Raw genomic sequence first — 20,014 nt, forward strand, 5'->3', positions numbered from 1 at the left:
AATGCAACAGACTTTCCTCTCCTTCTCCCCTCACATTCTCTATCTCTCTACCTCTCCTTGTGTCTCAGTCTGACGTTCTCTCTCGCTCTCTGTGTCTCTGTCTCTCCCCTCTCCTTTTTTCTCTCTCTTCTGTCTTGCTGCGAGCCCTTATTAAAAATGGAGTGTGTGTGTGCTGCATATTTAAAGTGGTCACGGATGGATTTAAACGGCTGATGGTATTTAGTGTCTCCTCAGGGAGCTGCTATGAGCCCTTAAGCTGACTCCTCTGACTGGAGCCTGACTGACTGGTGAGCACACACTAAACCTCTAATAATGACTTGTGTATACACAGGCATCCTAGTGCACGCACACACACACACACACACATACACACACACATATACACACACGTGCAGGGAGGCAGGCAGGCAGGCACACATGCATGCACATGTACACATTCCCCTGTCTCATTACAGTGCACACTACTTCGTTGTGACAAGGACGCTGTTCACGTCCGTTAGGCATGGAATGGATGCAGTGTCATGTGCAATATTGTGTGTGTGTGTGTGTGTGTGTGTGTGTGGCATTGGTCAATAACTCATTTATTTGCCTGCTTTGATGTGACAGTGTCTAAATCTTTTAACTGTAAATGTGAAGAAAGTTGGTTGTGTGTTCAGGCATGTCTGAATGCATAGAGCGTGTGTGTGCGTGTGTGTGTGTGTGTGTACGTGCTTTTGACTAGAATCGGGGTAGCTGTCACACTGAGCCCCTTCAGAGCAAGCAGCAAGTGTTTGTGTCATGTTGTCTTTCATGCCGGCCTGGATTTCGGGCTCCAATCTGCTCCCAAGTGTCCTTCACTGAAACACTATTGATTACCCCACACACACGCTCACTCCCTAACCGCTACACATAAATGCTGCTGCAGTGAAACTTACACACACACACACACACACCCATAAACAGACACAGAGGGGGAGGGCAAGAGCGTCGGCGTGAGCAAAGATGAGAGGTGGAGGAGATTGAGGAGTTTGATAATATCTGAATATTCAGATGAATTGCGCATAAAAAAATCATTTCCAATATCCAACCTGCGCCTAGAGCCATTTTTGGGGAGGAACAATGAGATCAGTGGCTCTGTCTTCTGTGTATTCACCACAAGGCGGAGGATGAGAAATGTAGATTTATTCATTATTGATGCTGTCAGGGCTTTTTTACAGGCGTAATTTGGTGTAATGCTGTGTGATGTGTATATATGTATATATGTGTATATATATATATAATCATTTGACATCTTTCATCCGTGACATGCGAGGGTTAAAGCAAGCGCATGTGTCAGTGTGAATATTTGCATCCCTCTGCATATGTTAGCAGACTGGTCTGTTTACATGTTGATGGCCATTTGTTTTTGTGATAATGTGATTGCATGATGCTTTGAATCGTGGGGTTTATATATGTACATATAATATCTTTTTGTTAACTGAAGCTGCTTTTAGGCCGTATTTTCTACCAGTATTCAATATAAGTTTCCAAATTACTCTGCAAAATATAAACGGCAACACTATTAGCAGAGTAAACCTTTTTTTTTAATTAAATGTTTGGCTAAACGAAATGAACAAAGAGAATATTGCAAATGCAAAATAAAAAAAGATAGGAAAGATAATGCACAAAATGAAAAAATATTTTTTTAAAAAGACAGGAGAGGGAGAGTGAAGACATGATCATGCCCATATCCGATGGGTGTGTGTATGGGTTGTGTGTATACATTTAGTGGCCACTTAATGCGGTCCTCCTGCACAATCTAATGCAATCCAGTACAAATGCTCTGCCGTAAAGTTTGCCTTTATGGTGCCTATAATACTCAGGTTTTCTTTTGCCACAGTAATAGAAGTGTTCATTCAATTCTATGTTTGGCATTCAGCTCATAGTTTGGGCTGCTGTTGTACTGGACTGCATTTTATTCAGAGGTGTTTCCAGTATTCTTCTATATATTTTCCCTTCCTCATATATATATATAAATAGGGAGGACAAAAAATTAGAAATGCCTCAGTAAAATGTATTCCAGTACAAGACCTCTGCAAACTACAACCTCAATAATGAAGATAGAATTAAATTTACACATTCTCCACAATGTCAGCAAAGACTTAACATTATGAACTTTCTTAAAAATGTCAAATTTATGGCAGAACTGCATCAGAGTGTACAGTTGGACCTAATTAAGTGGCCACTGAGTGTATATTTGTGCATTGATGACAATGGCCAAGTTACAGCAGCCGAGTACTATGATGTAGCATCGTACTTACAGTATTATTTTGAAGTTTCTGTAACATTTTCCAATATGTGCATACTTGCCTGCTCAGCCACATGACATGGTGAATGCCTGCATGTGTGAATGTACAGTGTATGTGCATTCACTGTGTACCGGGATGTATGTTGCTTCCATTTTACGAATGCATAAATCAACGACACACCAAACCAAACAGCCCATCAACCACATTTATGCGATAATGAAACCATTCTTTATTCACATGCAGATAAATTGAACTCTTGAGTGCTTTCACCTCCGCCTCCCCACATCTCCCATCCCTGCTGTATTCCATTGTTTATGTGTCCAACCACTCCCAGTGGTGATGCATAACTGAATGGCAATGGAGGAAATGTCTTTCTTAATGAGTGTTTGAATCTGATTTTGGCGAGAGCTTAGTTTGGGGTGTCTCGACAGCTCGCATTGTTGCAGTTTCTCTCCAGGGGCGCAGGATGGAGAGGGAAGAGAATGAATCTAGAGTGCACAGGGCTATTATGGGTCCCAGTGTCGTTAATCAGTAGCTGATGAGAGGCGGTCAGTGAGACAGGCATGGTCTATTACCGTTACGGCACTCTCTGGACTCCATGTGAGGGTCTTTTGAGTCTACCCTCTCTCTGGCCAACTGTACAGCAGCTACAAACAGAGCAAACAAATACTCAAAAGCAGAAGATCATTATCTTACACAAAAAAGCTCTTTCTGCAAGGAGATCATTAAAGTTTCATCATATCTCTTATCAAACCAAAGGCCACAATGAACTTTATTGTGCAGCCCATGATTGTTCCCTTCTCTCTCTGCATTCACTGCTGCTTCCCTCCTACACAATGTCTTCGATGTCTCCTTTGCCTCGCTCCAGCCTATATCATCTATTCTCTCAGTTCCCCACATTTTTTCCTATGCACTCTCTCTTCCTTCCTTCTCCATCTCTGTGTCTCTTCCTCTGTGTGTGCTGTTTCCTTTCTGGCAGTGTGTGTGTGTGTGTGTGTGTGTGTGTGTGTGTGTGTTTGAGGAGCTTGGTGGGAGAGCAACATGAGCAGTGCTCGCACATGAGGCAGCAAGAGTTGAGAGGAAAAAATGAATTGACTCTCCGTGCTTTTTAAGGAAGAAGGCAGAGGAGAGTGGAAAATGAAAGGTAGCCAAGTCCTAATTTTTTTCCTTCACTTGTTTCCTACTGATAATATCTAACATGTTTGTGCAGTAGACTGCCGAATAGATTGCAGTACATGGAGGCCCTTACAGTACAGCGCCCTGGCTGAGGAGAACAAATCCAAGAGGTTGTGTGAGTGGCCGAGTGGTGGGTAATGAGATGAGTGTCCCTTCTAGCCAGAGGTTAGCAGTGGTTAGGAGGGCAGGTAAACATACCAGCTGCTCCTGACTATTTGGCCTCAAGGCCACAGTGACACTGGTGGGGGAAGGGAGAGCGAGGGAGCGAGGAGTGGAGTGAAATAAGCAGGGCGAGAAGATGGATGGAAAGCCTTAAGCCATGGAGGTGCAAAATACGTGGTTATGCTTTCTCAGTTTGCAGCGTTTAACTTACAGTAGCCTACTTACCAGGGCTGGGCTGGCTTTTTTTTTTTTTTTAAATATGTACCCCTTACAGTTACTAGTTAACTCATCAAAACTGTAATTAGTGACCTAAGGCAAGGGATTCCCCAATCTTGATGAGCTAATTTCAGTTATTTTCAGATTACTTTGACTTGTGTGAGGTGTCAAGGGCCAATTTGCTGGTGCAGATGAGGGAAAATGGCAAAAATGACAAAATTGAGGAAATAAATTTCAATTCTGTGTAGATTTTCTTCTGTGCCACATTTTATAAACATGTAGATACCCTGTCACCATGTAAATGGACCTCTATATTTCTTACTATGATATTTAAAGTATTCCCAGAAGTCTTTTTTTTTTTTTTTTTAATCAAAATAGATTTTTAGGTATTATCACATAACAACCTGCAAAACATTGATGCCATTGCAAGTATTTTGTTGCTATTAAACTGTGTTACTTCCACATTCAGTAATGAACAACAGTTTCTCAATAATACACTATGGTAAGTGTACAACATAGAGCATTTCAGCTTCAATAAATCATTACCACTTTAATTTTTAGACATTAGTCTAATCACTATAAACAAACAAGGCTACCACAGAGAAGATTGCTGCATTTTACATTGAGCATCATTGGGTCCGATTTTGCAGGAAATCTGCCAGATTGCTTGATAGCACAATGGGAGATTTCATTACAGCAGAAACTGCTGCTACTTCACCTTTCACCTATGTTCTTGAATGATGATCAGCTCAATCTGGAAAATAATTCAGAAACATTAGATAGGTATCATGAGTTCTATTTACAGCACACAACAGAAAGACAGCTGCTGTTTTTCTAGTGCAAATGGACCGCGTAGCAGCATGTGACACCTGTAGCAGGAAGATGTGGCCTTTGTGTGAATGTCGTCCTAATTTTGAGATACACCAGCACCCACAGTATTACTGAGAATGTACAAAGTACTTTTTTTTTTTTTTTTTTTAACTGCACTGCAGTATCATGATTTATCTGTAAAGCAGAAGTTTGCACATGAAACTGTTGTTGCCCTGAAGTAAACTTGTCTTGCACTCACATTAAGACATGGAGCAACATAAAAACCTTATAAACTCGGAAAAAGCAAACAACAGCAAGCAAACTTTAAACATAGGCACACATCAAGTCACTGACCTCCAGTCGCAATGACGCTGAGGTGCAGGACGAAGCCAAAATAGAATGTTTATTATTTATTTGATTTGGAGTTGAAGATTATCTATTGTGCACAGTGCATGACGATGGTCCCCTGACACTTAATTCTGTGGGTGATTCACACCTTTGACATCATGAGAGGGTGGTTGATATTTGATTATCTGACATGGCAGTCATGTGACAGTCATTAGACTCTAATGTGACATTAGACTACCACTGGTGCCACATGACTGCCATGTGACCTCAACTGCTGTCAGCCTCTCTCACATGATGTCCAGGTGTGAATCGTGAGGTTTAAATAGGAACTTCCTATCACATGAGAACTGAAGATGCCTCGTCGGTGAGAATGAAACTTTCTCAAGATTACCCAGAAAGTACAGCTATCTTTGGTGTTCTCTTAAATAAGACTACACCAGTTTATTCTGGTGCCACACCGAGTACCTTTTAATTTCATGCGGTACCCGATATGACCTGTGCAGAGCAGCCACGTTACCCTTTAAATACACAATGTTTGTCGAGTATCTCACGCTCGCTGCTGGTGAGTTTACCTGCCAGGTCCTGCTCAAGTGTGTGTGTGTGAGTGTGGGTGTGAGTGTGAGAGAGAAAGACCGAAAGAGGGTGCTTGTAGTACAACTGATCATTCATGTCCAGAGTGGACAGCTACATTTGGCTAATGCAGCCCTTCTTTCTCTGCTGGCTGCAGTCAGCCACCTCAGTGCCAGTGTAAAGTGGACTGTAAATATTGACAGGGAGACAGCAAGAGGCGAACAGCGACCTTGTCAGAGAGAGAGGAAGAGAGGGAGATGGAGAGAGGGACGGATGGAGGCATGGAGAGAGGGGAATGAGATGGAGAGACTGATAGAGAGAGAGTTCCTGCCTTCTCCCAAGGCAACTGACTGTGCTTTAATGCGCTATGGCAGGGAGCACACTGTCTCCCCAGAGAGAGAGGGAGAACAGCATCATACACACACACACACACACACACACACACACACACACACAGCTTCCAAATTACCAACACACAGCCTTTCAAAATGTCAAAAACGCACACACATTTGCATACACACAAGCACACACACCCAGCATGAGCACCCAGGCACAGTATCAGTGACATGAATTTAATCCTCAGACAGTTGAAATGCATGAGGTTGAGCTCTGGAATCACAGTAGATTAGAAATGACCAGCCGCACTGATCTGCCCAAACCAAAAACCCTGGCAACAGCAGGACACACACATACACACACACACAAATTCATGTACGGATGAACCTGGATAGCAGTGAAATTCTGCCTGTGTTCGCTTCAGCCTGCCCACATAACCAGACTGGTGAGGATCTGTCCTTTTCAGAACTGTTCAGATGGTCCTGTTGTCCAAACAAGCTCAATCAATCCCTGATTTGTTTTGCATTTTGTAATAAATGTTGTAATGGCATCTTGACTGCGCTGCATTGTAAACGCCGGTGATGGAGATGGTGATTGTGATAAGGGGAGTAGCACAGATTCAAGAGCCATAAAATTAATGTCATAAGTAGTTGTGGCACTCAAGTCTGTAGCACTTTGCGTTGATTGTGAATAATTTATGTGTGTGTGGCGTCAGTGTGTGCTGTATTAGGTCTGACAGGTTGCAGCTCATGTAAGCACTGTGAACCTTCGCAACGTAACCACAAGGCTTGCTTCATTTTATCCACTCTACCTTTTTTGCTCCTCCACCTACTCCCTGCCTCTCTCCTAAAGTCCCTCCTCCTCCTCCTCCTTTTTCTCGTCTATCGTCTTCACTCCATTCTCTACAATTATGCATATCCCTGGTTACTGGGTTACTGTATTACAAGGGCAGTAGGTGTGTGTGCATAGCTCGAACTGAATGAGTGAACAAATAAATGCATGGATGGTCTGTAAGGTTGTTGTGTTGAGATCAGAATTCGAAGGGTAGGATTCCTATCCTCTTTTCTCTTAGTGAGCAATGAGATTACATGCACTGTTCTCTGTCTTAATCTCTTTCACAGGCCATCAATTCATTCTGGCCTAATCTCATCTCCAGGCACTCTGCAGTGACCGTGGTAGCCCTGTGTTTGCCATGGCAGTAGGTAGCCTGTGTATTAGTTGAGCTCACTGTGAAAGTGAGCCCCTGAATTTCAACAGTCTTTGCTGAAACTTCAATTTGGTAAGAGCGTATTGCATCGAGGGTGAGCGTTCACTGAAAATTTCCATTTACAGTTTCACAACCACAAAGGCCAACTTGCAAAGATTAAAAGGGAATAATAAATCAAAAAATTGTTTGCTTGCCTTGTGCTCCTTCAAAGCTGTTAATGGTGGTGATATGATCAAAAGCTCTCAGTTTATATATTTATATAGGCGTTCTCCTTCTCTGAGTAGCAGACACTGTAGAGTGACACAGAAGATGTGAAAGGGAAAGAGGGGCGATAATGACTAGCGTCAAAGTTCACAAGCAGGCCAGTGCCACAATGTCACAAACACATGGCTTTGGCCCTGGCCTGCTGAGCCAACAGGATGCCTCAGGCTTTTGATATTTTGGTCCACTGCCCCTTTTAAAAAGTCAAGCTAACCCATTAGGAATGGATTTGATCATCAGCTACAGTAGGATTGTTTTGCCAGTGACCAGTGACCTGCTAATCTCTTAAGCCAAGACCAACCACTTGTACATCTGAACCCTCAATGGATCTATAGGACTCTGGCAGAGGAGGAATTTGGGTTTTGTGGTTGGTTTGTGTTAGTGTGCTTTCAGTATAATATTGTATGCATATATGTATGAGTGTGTAATATATGTAAGCGGGCATGTGTATTTGCACGAGGTCAGGGAGGGTAGTAAAAACAGGCTTATCTCTACTCGTTACACACAGGAGATAAGAGATGCAGTGGGAGACACAGCAGATTTGCACTGTCGTATTACTGGGCCAAACAAGCGAATCCCAAATTACAGCAGCGATGGAGCAGGATGGCAGTAAAGAGGGATGGATGATGGGAGTAAAGATGGGATGGATGGAGGAAGGAAGGGAAGCAGGCGTAGATAAATGCAGCAAAGCCCAGCCTATGTGAGGAAGCAGTGCATAGGGCAGCCGCGTTAACCGTAATCCCCTCAGGGAGATGTGTAAACACACAGGAAAGAGGGAAGCGGGAACAAGGGATTGAGAGAGAGCGGGATGCAAGATCTTTGTCTTCCTGCTCCCTCCCCTCAGCGTGTGATCAGCCAGTTGCAGGCAGAAGCCAGGAAATCCCGCAGTACTTATCTGGAGCTGGCCTCTTAATCACGGCCTTCATCTCACTGGGCTCTTCCTGCCGTCTGGCCGCCTCCTTCCTTGACTCCCATTCTCCCAAAACTCCCAAACTGTTTGTGGACTCCCCTAACTTCGCCTGCTCTATCCCCGGCTTCCTTCTCAACTCATCTCCCTATGAATCCTCCTTCTCCGACTACTTCTTTCTTTTACTACTCTCCTCTCATTTTGACTTTTCTGTCAGTGACTCATGTGCATCATGCTTTTTAAGGCCGTTGATCCAACTCCTGAATCTCTTCTCTTCCGCCCCCTCCTCCTCCCCCTCCTCCTCCTCCTCTAAGAGTATTTTAAGAAAGCGGTTGAAGAGAATCGAAATAAAGTAATAGAGCAGCCGTCGAGCTCGAGCTGAAGTTCTCACTGGGTGCAGGAAGCACGGCAGCTGAGCTTGGTTGTGCATCCTCCAACAATCGGAGGTATTTCCAAAATGTGTGGTATTTCAAGCTGAACTGACTCTACTGCGATTTCAGACAGTTTCACCCAACCGTCCACTGCAGCCTCATCCCTTCCTCCTTTTGGCTCCTTCAGCCCCACTCCCACTCCATCCTCCCCTCCCTCTTTCCTCCTCATGCCCCATGGGAGAGTGGTGGTCTATGGTTGACTGGATGGCCAGGCAGGGGTGAGTGATGGAGGGCGTACATGCAGGAAGGGCTAGATGTGTGTCTGATTGGATGGCTCCAGCATTGATCTCCCTCTGAGAAGTGGAGCTGACCTTTAACTGAGTTTGAACTAAGGACCACCTGCTCCTCATTCGGTATATAGTAAAACACTATTTTGTTCAGGCTGAGATTGAGCTGCCTTGGGGCTTTTCTGCACTGAAATGAATTTAATCTTTATTTCTGTGTGTGTGTGCGCTGTATGTATGTCTGTTAATACATGTGTGTGCTACTTGCACCCGGAAAGGAAAAGCTACAGGGCAAAGAGCACGCAACAGACCTGTGTGTTTGTGTAAATATGTCAGATTGAGTGATGGTTATACGATACAGGATGCTCCTGCCAGCTGCCCCTGCGTTCGGTCTGCGTGCATGTGTGTGTGAGTTTGTGCTTGCATGAGGGTGTGGGGCACTAATGCACCCTATGTATGTGTGGGTGAGCGTGTGTGTCTGGCTGAATTCATACAGCTTGTCCTTGGTGAAGAGCTGCAGCAATTTGAATGGGCATGCCAGGCACTTGCACACGCACACATATACACACACACACACACAGAGGCTCCGTCAGGGAGATTTCATTAGCGCAAGACATGGCTGGTGTCCAGGGCCAACACAGAGGGCGTGCTCTTCAGTCAAGTCATTCACACAGACACACTGCACCTCAATCCTTGAAATTGGCTTCCTTTCCTGTGGTTTCATCTCGTCTATCGAGGGTTATCTGAAAGGAAAGGACAGCTTCTACCTGAACCTGCTGAAGGAAAATGACATTGGTTGGATAATGACGCTGGTGAGATAAGGTGGGCAAAAAGTGAGGCACTATAGATTTTCAAGAAAATCCCCCTAAGGGAAAAATGGAAGGAGGTGGTGTAGTGATAAACAGACACGGCATTGGAATGAGGAAGCAGTAACCGAAACTCCACAGAAACAGAAGGCAGTCATTGGGGCTTAGCAAGAAAAGTATCCTCTGGCTGTGCCTCGCTGCTTAGCTTTTAAAGAGACACAGCACCACCATGTGGTAGATCCTCAGGTGATGCTCTGTGCTTACCTGAGATTTTTTTTTTTTTTTCCATGTCAAGAATCAGCTGCAGATGGAAATGCAATGGTGGTGGTGGTGGGATGCCTCCCTGCATTACATGACCAGCCCTACAAAAACACTCCCCTTACAAAACCATCATGGCTTAAAGTGTCACAGTAAAATGCTCTATGATTCCTTCTTGCAAGACCTTGTAAAAACCCGAGGCGTTAAATATTTAGCATTATTCATTTTACAGTTCCGATTTTTTTGTGTAGTTTTATGACCAACATTCTCAGTTTTATGGGGAACTGAAAAATGGTGTTTTACATGCTTGTGGGTAGACAATTTTAACATTCATACTGTTGCATCTGAATAGCTAATTTGTTTTCATTTCCTCTTGCTTGTTCCTCATCTCCTCTCCTGGCATAATCGCCTTTTCTCCTCATCTCCTCATTATATACTGTTGCGAAAAAGTATTCACACCCCTCCAGAGTTGTTTTTTGTTTTTGTTTTTTTGCTCTACAATAGCATTCAAAATACATTTTTAATATATTTTTATATTTTTATTCTGTGTTTTTTTTTTTTTTTTTAGGTATTCTAAAAGAACTCAATTTTCTCAGCTTGAAAGGCAGCACAGCGGCTCAGTGGTTCACACTGTCACCTCATAGCAAAGAGGTACTGGGGTAAAAAAAAAACAAAAAACATGAGTTTTAGTCATTTCTGTGTGCAGTTTGCTTATTCTGCCTCTGTTTGCACATGGCGAACATGCACGTCAGGTGAACTGAAGGCTAAATTGCCCACACTGTAGAGGTGAAAGTGTGTGAGCGCGTTTGTCTCTATAGGTTAGTCCTATGATCGACTGACCCTGTGTCCATCTGCCCTAACCATGAATAATAATAAGTAGATATAAAAAATTGATGGATGGATGGAAGGAAGAGTGCTTACAAAAATACATTTACTGGTGGGCATCATATATTTTTATGTACAATGAGAAAGTTAAACCCAAAGGATTTTTGTGTGCATTGATCACACCATGCTCAGTATTTCTTAGTAACAAAGCCGACAACGATTCTTAAAGTATGCGCAGGGTAGTTAAAGGGAAGGGGTGATTCATATTTAATTTGAATCCTTACGATGGTTGCTTTATTGCCAGTCATAAATAAAACACATTCCACACAATGAATAAGCCTTGAGAGTCTCTCCAGCACCGGGTTGGTTTTGTTTGCGAGATGGGTATAATATAGGTTTTTAGTGAGGGAAAAAATAAGGAAAATTGCTGCAGCATACAGGATACTGTAACCCCAAGCACCATAATAACCCAGTTCATCCATACTGAAACAAAGAGGTGAATTCATTTTCCAACAGCATTTTTATTCATCATACACATTAAAAATTTCTAGGGTAACCTGGGAACCTTATCTGTCCGTTTTAACTAGATGGAGAGCTTAATGTACATATTTTTTGTTTGTGATATCATGGGTTCAAATCCAGCTCAGTGTTTTTGTCCCATGGCATTAATTTCCCCACTCTCATCCCGCATTATACTGAACTGTTGGGTGATTTCTATCAGGTAAAAGAGAAAATGCAAACTATTATTTATACATGTACATTTTTTAGCATAATAAAAAGCGAGAAATCCAAATCGAGCGTCTAGTGGAGGGAATGTCGAGGGTCAGTGGTGAGAGATGTGTGGTGGGTTGTAATGAATGGCAGAGAAAAGGGGCGATCATTATGACGCCTCTCTACGTGTGAAGTAAGGAAAAATATTTTGGGAGATATTCAAAGTAGTCTATTGTTAGGGGAGAGCTGTAATTAGAGGACTAACAACATTCAATCATGACCCATCCAATTACCAGGACAGGGGTTTGTTCTTGTCAAATGAGCTTCAGATCCTCTCTGCCCTTTACCACCCCCTCATTAGCATAATCCTCTGGGAAATACGGTGGGATAATGAGACGGGTTGCACCTTCAGTAAACACACTGTGTGTGCGTGTGTGGGTGTGAGTGTGAGTGTGTGTGTGTGTGTGTGTGTGTGTGTGTGTGTATCTGTGTGTGTGTTTGTGTTGGTTCATGTTCACAGTGGTCATGGTTCATTAGTGGGACCTCTGTCTGATTCTTCTCATTCCTCTTAATAACCAACGTTAGCTCATACCCTAATCAAGGCCTTTTCTCAACACCACACACACACACACACACACACACACACACTCTTTTTTTTTTATTATTAAACCGCACTTATTCCTGAGTACTGCATTCAGTCATGTGATTTACAGTGCTGTAGTACGTGACTAATACTCGTATTTGTTGAAGTGTAATAAGCAAAGGATTTATAATGGAAATGACTTCAGGGAATCCACATCCATTTTCTCTGGTTTCTGCTTCCTCTCTCTTTTTCCTCGGGCTCTTCCTTTCTCAGGCACCCGTCTTCCAGAGAAGGGTCCCACTACGGGCAGCATCATAGGGGCCATCATCGGGGTCATTATCCTCTTGGCCATCATTGGAACAGCCATAGCCATGTACCGCAAACGCCTTGACAACAAAGAGTGAGTATCTGTGTTGGTGTGTGTGTCATTGAATACTTCAGATTCATCCATTGTTTTCAAAACATGGTTTTGTTTTTGTTTTTTTTTCTGCATGTGTTTCTCTGTCCTGGGGTGCTTCAGATAAGAATATGAGCCATGCAGTGTGTGCCATGTTTTTGTGATTCACTACAAACTTAACATGACAACTGTGTCCCTTTTTGTTTCTCAGTGATCCACCCAAGTACAAGCCCCCTCCGCCAAAGAAGACCAGCAGCTCCACTGACAGGGTGAGTCAGCGTCGACAAATGCCTGCAAGGCCAAGAATATCATTAATATTAGGAAGGCAATCATGTCTGTTTTTTGAAAGCGTGCTGTGCCAAGAAAACCCTGAGCCGGCCCATCTGATTGAAGGCTGATTTTTCAAATATGCTGATTGCTGTATGTCTTCAGCAGCTGAATGCAAGTCGTGACCCAGTGACTGAGGACAGACCTTTGCAGAACCAGTACTACTCTACCCAGAGTGCCGAGCCAGTCACGGTGAGCACACAGCCATGAAACTGGAGCCTGAGACACATTAACACTATTTAAGACCTCTGATTGGCAATTAACGTCGCATCTCTGGTGCCATTTTGTTGTTTGATGTGGTATTTTTGTTATCCTTTGTCTCAAAAGCCAAAAGCTAATCCACTGACGTCATCAGGTGATATTCGCAGCGCAGCTATAATGGCATTTAATCTGAGAAAAATAATTCAGCGATCCAAAACAGAGGTGTAAGCTCCCATATTTCAATGCCAGCCCATAAAAATAAATCAGCAAGTGCTTCTTTGTTGACTCGCCCATTTGCAGGAATGTTAAATGAGCATACAGGGAGAAATCCAGCATAGAGGAACAGGCTTTGTGGCTTTTCCAGGTGTGTGTAAGCTTCGTGAAGCAAACAGATGATGGCATCCTCCACACCGGAGTTATTGTAATTTTGTACTTTTCATTAGTTTTTACTTTTTTTATTTTTGTTTTCAGTTCTGTTGAGTTTCAGTTAGTTTTTTACTTTTTTTTTTTTAATTTTTGTTATGTTTAGTTTCAGTTAGTTTCCAGAGTGAGTTTGCAAGTTTCAGTTTTTATTGTTTATTGGTTGTAGTCTGATTTGTTTGTCTGGGGGAAAGATTGAAGAAGTTCATAATAGATATTACAATACAAACCCAACACTTTGTGAAGGCAGTTGACTCCCAGTCATGTTGACGTCCCAGTCTCAATAAGCATCAGCACCGACGCCTCCTCATGCAGTTGTGGTGATAAATTTGGCTAAAGGCTACAACCAAAGACATTTTCTGTATTATTTTATTTTATTTTAGTTAGTACACAATATCATTTCAATTACGTTTTTTTTCCAAGTCTAGCTTTTATTTTTATTTCAGTTCATTTCAACTGAAATGTTTTTTCCACATCTAGTTTTAGTTTTCAGTTTAGTTTTAGTTATATAATAACCTTGCTCCACACCAATGTCAGCCTGGTACACAAACTGCAGCAGGTCCAGGCAGTCACGCACCAGGAGCCTGAGGCACTGGTGTAGAACCAGCGTCTCCATGACATTAGAGCCACAGGCCTGCAGTCGTGAGCACTGGGACATCCCTTCATGGACACCAGAACTATCCAGGATGTCTTTCAGACCTTGTGTACCTTTTTCAGCTTCAGGGAGAGGTCAAAAAGATGCCGTAACACCCCTGCCAGCTCCTCCACACACATCTTTAGCACCCTAGAAAATTCTCTATGTGCACTGCATTTGAGTTTCGCATTGGGAAAACAGAAATTTACCCTAAAACAACAAAACAAGACCAGAAATGCAGTGCAGGTGACCAGTCCCTGTCTTTAAACAGTGTTATGATGTGACATATAACCAAGTAACTTCAACATGGAGGTGCATTATTCGTTATTTGTCACCTTATAATTAATGCTAATGAAAGATAAGTGAGATGCAAATAATTAAATCATTCATCATTTGTTGCCAGCGCAGTCACTGTGACTTCATCGCACGTAAACAAAGATTTATGTCCTTTACTTACTGCTTGTTGACAGGACCTGGACACTTACCAAGATGACGATGATGATGGTGCCCATGGCGAAGAGGAGAGGGAGCATTACTACTCTGCTGCCCCCTCTGGCTGGGATGACCCAGGAAACGGCGAGCTCCCCCCTCCCTATGTGTATGCAGACAGTGACGCCCAGGACCGGTCCAATGTGAACCGTGGCGACAGCTTCGTCTCTCCTGCCATGTTTGTGTGATGGTGCCACAAAAACACACTGTTAAAGATTGGAAATAGTTGTACAGATATTGAGGAATGTGCATGTATGTATGTGTGGGTGGGGGAGCGGGCCTTTGTACAGGTTTAAATGAGATAGACTTGATGGGGAAAGGTCATGACATATGAATGTGGACATTTAATGCATGGCTCTAAATGTTATATTTGTTCCTCAGAAACTGGGAGCTGTATTTTGCATTTTTTTTCTTTGTTTGTTTTTAGAGTGCTCATCCTAGACTATTAGATCAGGCCATAATAATTTACCATGAAATCAGTGGCTTCGATTCCGTGTTGCTCTCTTGAGTAACTGAACACCGAAACCTGATCCTCAAGAGACAGCAAAACAAACTGTTGCCACTGCCTGTCACAGGTGATTTTGAAGAAATATGATGAAATATATATATATTTAAAATTGTGGGCGGAATGTTGATTTTAAATGCCACAAACTGTTGGATGTTGCATCATGGCAAAGACATGAACAAGTTTTGAAGTGCACTGATTGATACACTGCAAGAGCCTGAAATAGAAGAGTGTTCCTGTTATTGCATGAACACTGTGCTGCATTGCATTATTGAGCATGGAATTGTGATACACATTATGGTTACTGATGCGGTTGGGTTAGCTCAAGCACAATGTGTGGGTACGGTATGTTACCTCTGTCTTGTTGTATCTGTGTGTGGTTGGTTTCTAAATCCAGCTGGCATGAAGTCAGAGAAAAGCAGGCTCCCCTGTGGAGAAGCTATTAGCTGCAGTTAATCAGCCAGCCCCAACACCAGACTCACAGACCATGACAACATCAGAGTGTAGACAGCAGCAAAATAGTAGCGAGGGGTGATGATTACCCCTGCTGGAGCAATACTAAGTGTGTTTATCCAAGAAATGTCTGATTCCTTTGATTCCTTGAGCTTTGGCCTCTGCCTTACTCATCAAAACTCAATGACAGAGGAAGGACATTGGTCAGATGGGAAGAAACTGAAAATGAGCTAAGGATAGCTTTGGGTAACTTGGCTTGTTTTTTCTCCTTTGTACTATAATAAATTGAGCCTTTTATTTTATTTGCATTCATTAAAGCCATATTAGAAAGACATTCAGCCACCCAAACAAATACAAATAGTGCACAATGCTATATGTTCTGGAGTATCTGTTACCGTACAAAAACTGAAAAATGTTGTGCCTGATGGCTTTTTTTTAATGTTATTCACTTGATGCCAACATGCTCTGCTGGATTATGTTAAATCTGGATTATGTCCATGGAATCTGTTGCCATTCATCACCAATGGAGGATTAACCAGTTCTTCATGGAGCTGAAACAGGGCTGACACAGAGCCTGCTAGTATGCTGATATGCTCATCCATTATCAGGGTCAAAGGTTATACAGGTCATTGATATCAAAGCTAATATTCCTTCTGCATGTAAATGACTCCATCGTGAACCCAAAGGTGTCTTTCTGCATGTAAATGCCAACCAGGGTGTGTATTTTTAGCAATCAAATTACATTATGTGAAAAGTGGTTCTGTTTTGTGTTTCTTCTTTTACTGAATTATGCCTAATCTTATTTATCTATTCATGTACTGAATTTCAAAGTCATATGTACCTCTGACAACTGTTGATTCAATAAACTTTTACATTGTAATTCCTGGCTAGTTTTTCATGTCATTTAAGATGTATTCAGTGCAAATGCAGATTTTTTTTTTTTTCACCTCTCATGTAATTCCACCATTCTACCATGTGATAGCAGTATGGGCTAGGAATGCAGGAGGCTTTAGTGCACCTGATGTGGTTACAACCTCATCCAGGATGTGCTAATATGTCTTTTTACACTAAAATCAGGAACTTGGTGGACACAGCATACTGGAATTTTGTGTGTCCACTATCAGGTACTTTTCACAAAATGTACAATATGCATCAACAATAAAGGTGAAAGCAGAGCATTGCACTGCTGGACTGCAGTTGCAATATCTGCATATGTCCATATGAGGGCTCTGCACTCTTAAATCTGAAAATTCAAGAGGCTTAAGCACACCTGATACAGTGGCAGGCACTCTTGCTCGCCTTCCTCTCCTCTGACTCATCTCTTTCTATCTTAAGCTGCATATCTGCAAATCCCATATTCACACACCATGAAAAGTCTACACACACATTAATATCACTGTTTTTTTTTATTTTTATCCACATGAATCATCTGCATTTGTGAGGCTGTAAAAGAAGGAGCAAAAATATCCAGTCTTTTGAGATGCGAGGAATAAAGATTACGTACCTCTCCTCTCTGAACTCACTGACCTGCTTGTGTTAACCACCTTTGTCGAGCCTCTTATCCATATTCATAGGTAAGGAGTGCGGCAGTGTCCTGAATGAGCAAGGGCTAGTGCAGATTAGTCTCTGAGGCCTGATTACCTGCCCACCATGACTCTGCAGTCTGTCTGCTCTCTGCTGGTCTCTGATTAGACCAACACTCAGTTACAGGGGGATTCTGAGAAGCACTGAGACTGTCAAAGTGTATTTTATTGCCGACATACGGTATTTTACAGCTGAAGGCCATTCAAGACGAACACCAAGGTCAGTTCACTCTACATAGAAAGTGTTAGCATACAAAATGTACTGCAGCAACCAGCAGGGTGTTTCTGACTTGTGCTCCGTGGTTCACCTGCACTTTTAAAGCCCTGATGGCTATTCTGAGTGCACTCCCATATGAACACACACAGACAAATAATAATTAATGCTCTGAGCTGAGTTTGCAGTGTACATTAATTTGCCTACTATATAAATGTGCGAATCAATAAATATGATCTGGGAATTGAGCAGGAGTTGTTGTAACCCACCCTAATGGCTCTGTGAGTATTGATTGATGGAGTGTTACGCTGGTATGTTAGAAATGCACGGCCCATCAATGGACTGTGCACATGAGGGGACAGAGAAGACGATACCAACACCACAACATCTTCGCTCAAATTTATCTTTCAGAATAGAATAGAGTAGACAAAAATGAGATTTATTTTAAACCTTATTCAATGAAATACATTAATTAAGAATCAAGCACATAACCGCACATAACCACCTGGCTATAACTAGGATGCGACAGGACAGATCAGATCAAAAGAGAACAGGATAGAATGCTGTTTATTTTAGACCTTATTCATAGAGAGTGAATAATGAAGAATAAAAAATAACTTTTGACATAACCACCAGGTTAAAACCGGGACCAGACCTGACAGGCTAGGATGGGACAGATCAGATCAAAACAGAACAGAACAGAGTGCTGTTTATTATTATTATTATTTTCAGCTTTATTTAATGATATGAAATAATTAAGAATCAAAATAATTCTTGACAATAGCTGCCACACTAAACCAGAATAGAATAGAAAAATGGAAAGATGGAAAGATGGAATGATGGAATATGTTCTCAGTTTCAGCCTGTTACTTTCCCAGTATCGTGTAACCTCGGTGATCTCAATGTACAGTTGCGGCGTTATAGGATTAGGAGACTTTGTGAATTGGCAGGCAGGTAATGAGTGAGGTAGAAGGCAGAGAATAAACCTCTCACTCCTTCGGTGCTGCTAAGCTGGTTAAAAATAGAGGCAGAAGAGAGGGATTGAGGGAATAGGGGTGGACAGAGAAGATGGGGGATGGAAGGAGGAAATGACTGACTTATTCCCAGGAAAGGAGTTGTGGAGGAGGGATTTGTGTATCTAGGTGACCTTGACTGTCAGTGGAGGAAACAGGACATTTGTGGCAACATATAAAAATACACAAACACACACACACATCATGCACCCAGTGTGCACCTGAACCACCTGCAAACCTGACCTGATGGATACACTCTGCTCTGCCCAGGCTCATCATGTGTATGACAATGATGAGCATGTTTGGCTGTATGCTGTTGGCTTGGTTGGTGAGTATACACACACACACACACACACACACACAAACATAAATGCAGGCCTAGCTTTAGCCTGGCAGGGCTGAGGAGCTGGAATACGTTGGAAGGCGTAAAGACGTACAAGTAGTGTAATCTTAAAGCAGCAATTTGCCAGTTTGTGGAGAAAATGCGTGCAAAAGTCAGTGTATATCCTGGGGTCGGTGTTGCAGTGGCTGTCACACTGTTGTCTGCACTGGCCATCGGTCTATAAGAGGATGACGTGAACACATGACTCTGCCCCTGTAGAGTCTATAAGTGTGTGTGCGTGTGTGAAGATGGTAAAGAATACAGACTGTGATTAAGCAAACTGTTTAAGTGGATTATAGTTATCTATCTACCATAGTGGCCCTGTTTCTTCACGGGCTTTCCATTAGTTAACTGGAGGGCTACAACTGTGAAGGGCTTCTCACCTGCTCTTATCTAACATCTCTGTCCATCCCTCTTTCTCTTTTTTGTCTGCCGATCCTCACCTGGGCTGCTTCAAAAAAAAAAAAAAAAAAAAAAATTACCAGGCCAGAAGGACACAGTGTGGAGGAGGAAGAGGAGAGCAGGAGGACGAGGGAGGGACGAACACCGCCACCATGGTGAGTGACACTGTTGGGACGCCCTCGCAAAGGAGGAAGAGAGGGGTAGAGACAGGAATAGAGTGAGGGAGAAACTCAAAGAGAGGGCGGGGTAGAGAGAGAGAGAGAGAGAGAGAGAGAGAGAGAGAGAGAGAGCAGTGCAGAGAACTGGCTTTGGGGGATTAAGGAGACACTGAAGGTGTAGAGCACCCAAGGCCAGTGGACAGCTGGGTGAAACCTCGCTAAAGGGTGTGACACACTTGGTTCGTTTTCTGGCCGCCACCGTGCCTTTTGTCTCCCGATGAACTGACTCTGGAAGCTTGTTGTGGCCTATTGTTACGTATTGATTATTAACTGTGTGCTGTGTAACAAACAAAAGCCATCAATAGTGCAAAAAAGATATTGGACAGATTGATTTTTTTTAGGAATAATATGTTTATTCATTAACAAAGCAGGATGACAAATTGCAAGGTCCGTATTCAACTAAGGCTATACATCTGTGCACAATTCAGACCTAATTATCAAACAATCTGGCCCAAATGTTAACATGTCACACACGCTTTTGTATTGTCCATGAAAACACAGCGCTAAATATGACAAAACACCGGCAACTGGCGGACCTCGTGCCTGCTATTTCTCAACAGACCTCTTTGGCAGCCACACTCACATCAACACAATTGTGATTGTATTACAGTGCTTGCTGATAAGTATTGTCTACACAATGGTGAGCAACAACAAACCTCGTGATACTTAAACAAAACA

General features: G+C 42.6%; 1 protein-coding gene across 2 annotated transcripts in view; it reads left to right on the plus strand.

The window, feature by feature from the left end:
- The window catches only part of LOC115374223 (poliovirus receptor homolog), a 77,603-nt gene extending 61,199 nt beyond the window's left edge, over positions 1–16,404 (plus strand). Inside the window, exons 7-10 of one of the 2 annotated variants that reach the window (XM_030073041.1) lie at positions 12,372–12,498; positions 12,707–12,764; positions 12,928–13,014; positions 14,548–16,404. In XM_030073041.1, the coding sequence (XP_029928901.1) occupies positions 12,372–12,498; positions 12,707–12,764; positions 12,928–13,014; positions 14,548–14,754 (479 nt within the window). In that variant the 3' untranslated portion in view covers positions 14,755–16,404. The remainder of the gene's footprint in view (positions 1–12,371; positions 12,499–12,706; positions 12,765–12,927; positions 13,015–14,547) is intronic. The other variant, XM_030073042.1, reaches the window with a different exon arrangement.
- Positions 16,405–20,014: the final 3,610 nt, after the last annotated feature.

Source organism: Myripristis murdjan, chromosome 16 (genome assembly GCF_902150065.1).
Source record: "Myripristis murdjan chromosome 16, fMyrMur1.1, whole genome shotgun sequence".
Lineage (NCBI taxonomy): Eukaryota > Metazoa > Chordata > Actinopteri > Holocentriformes > Holocentridae > Myripristis > Myripristis murdjan.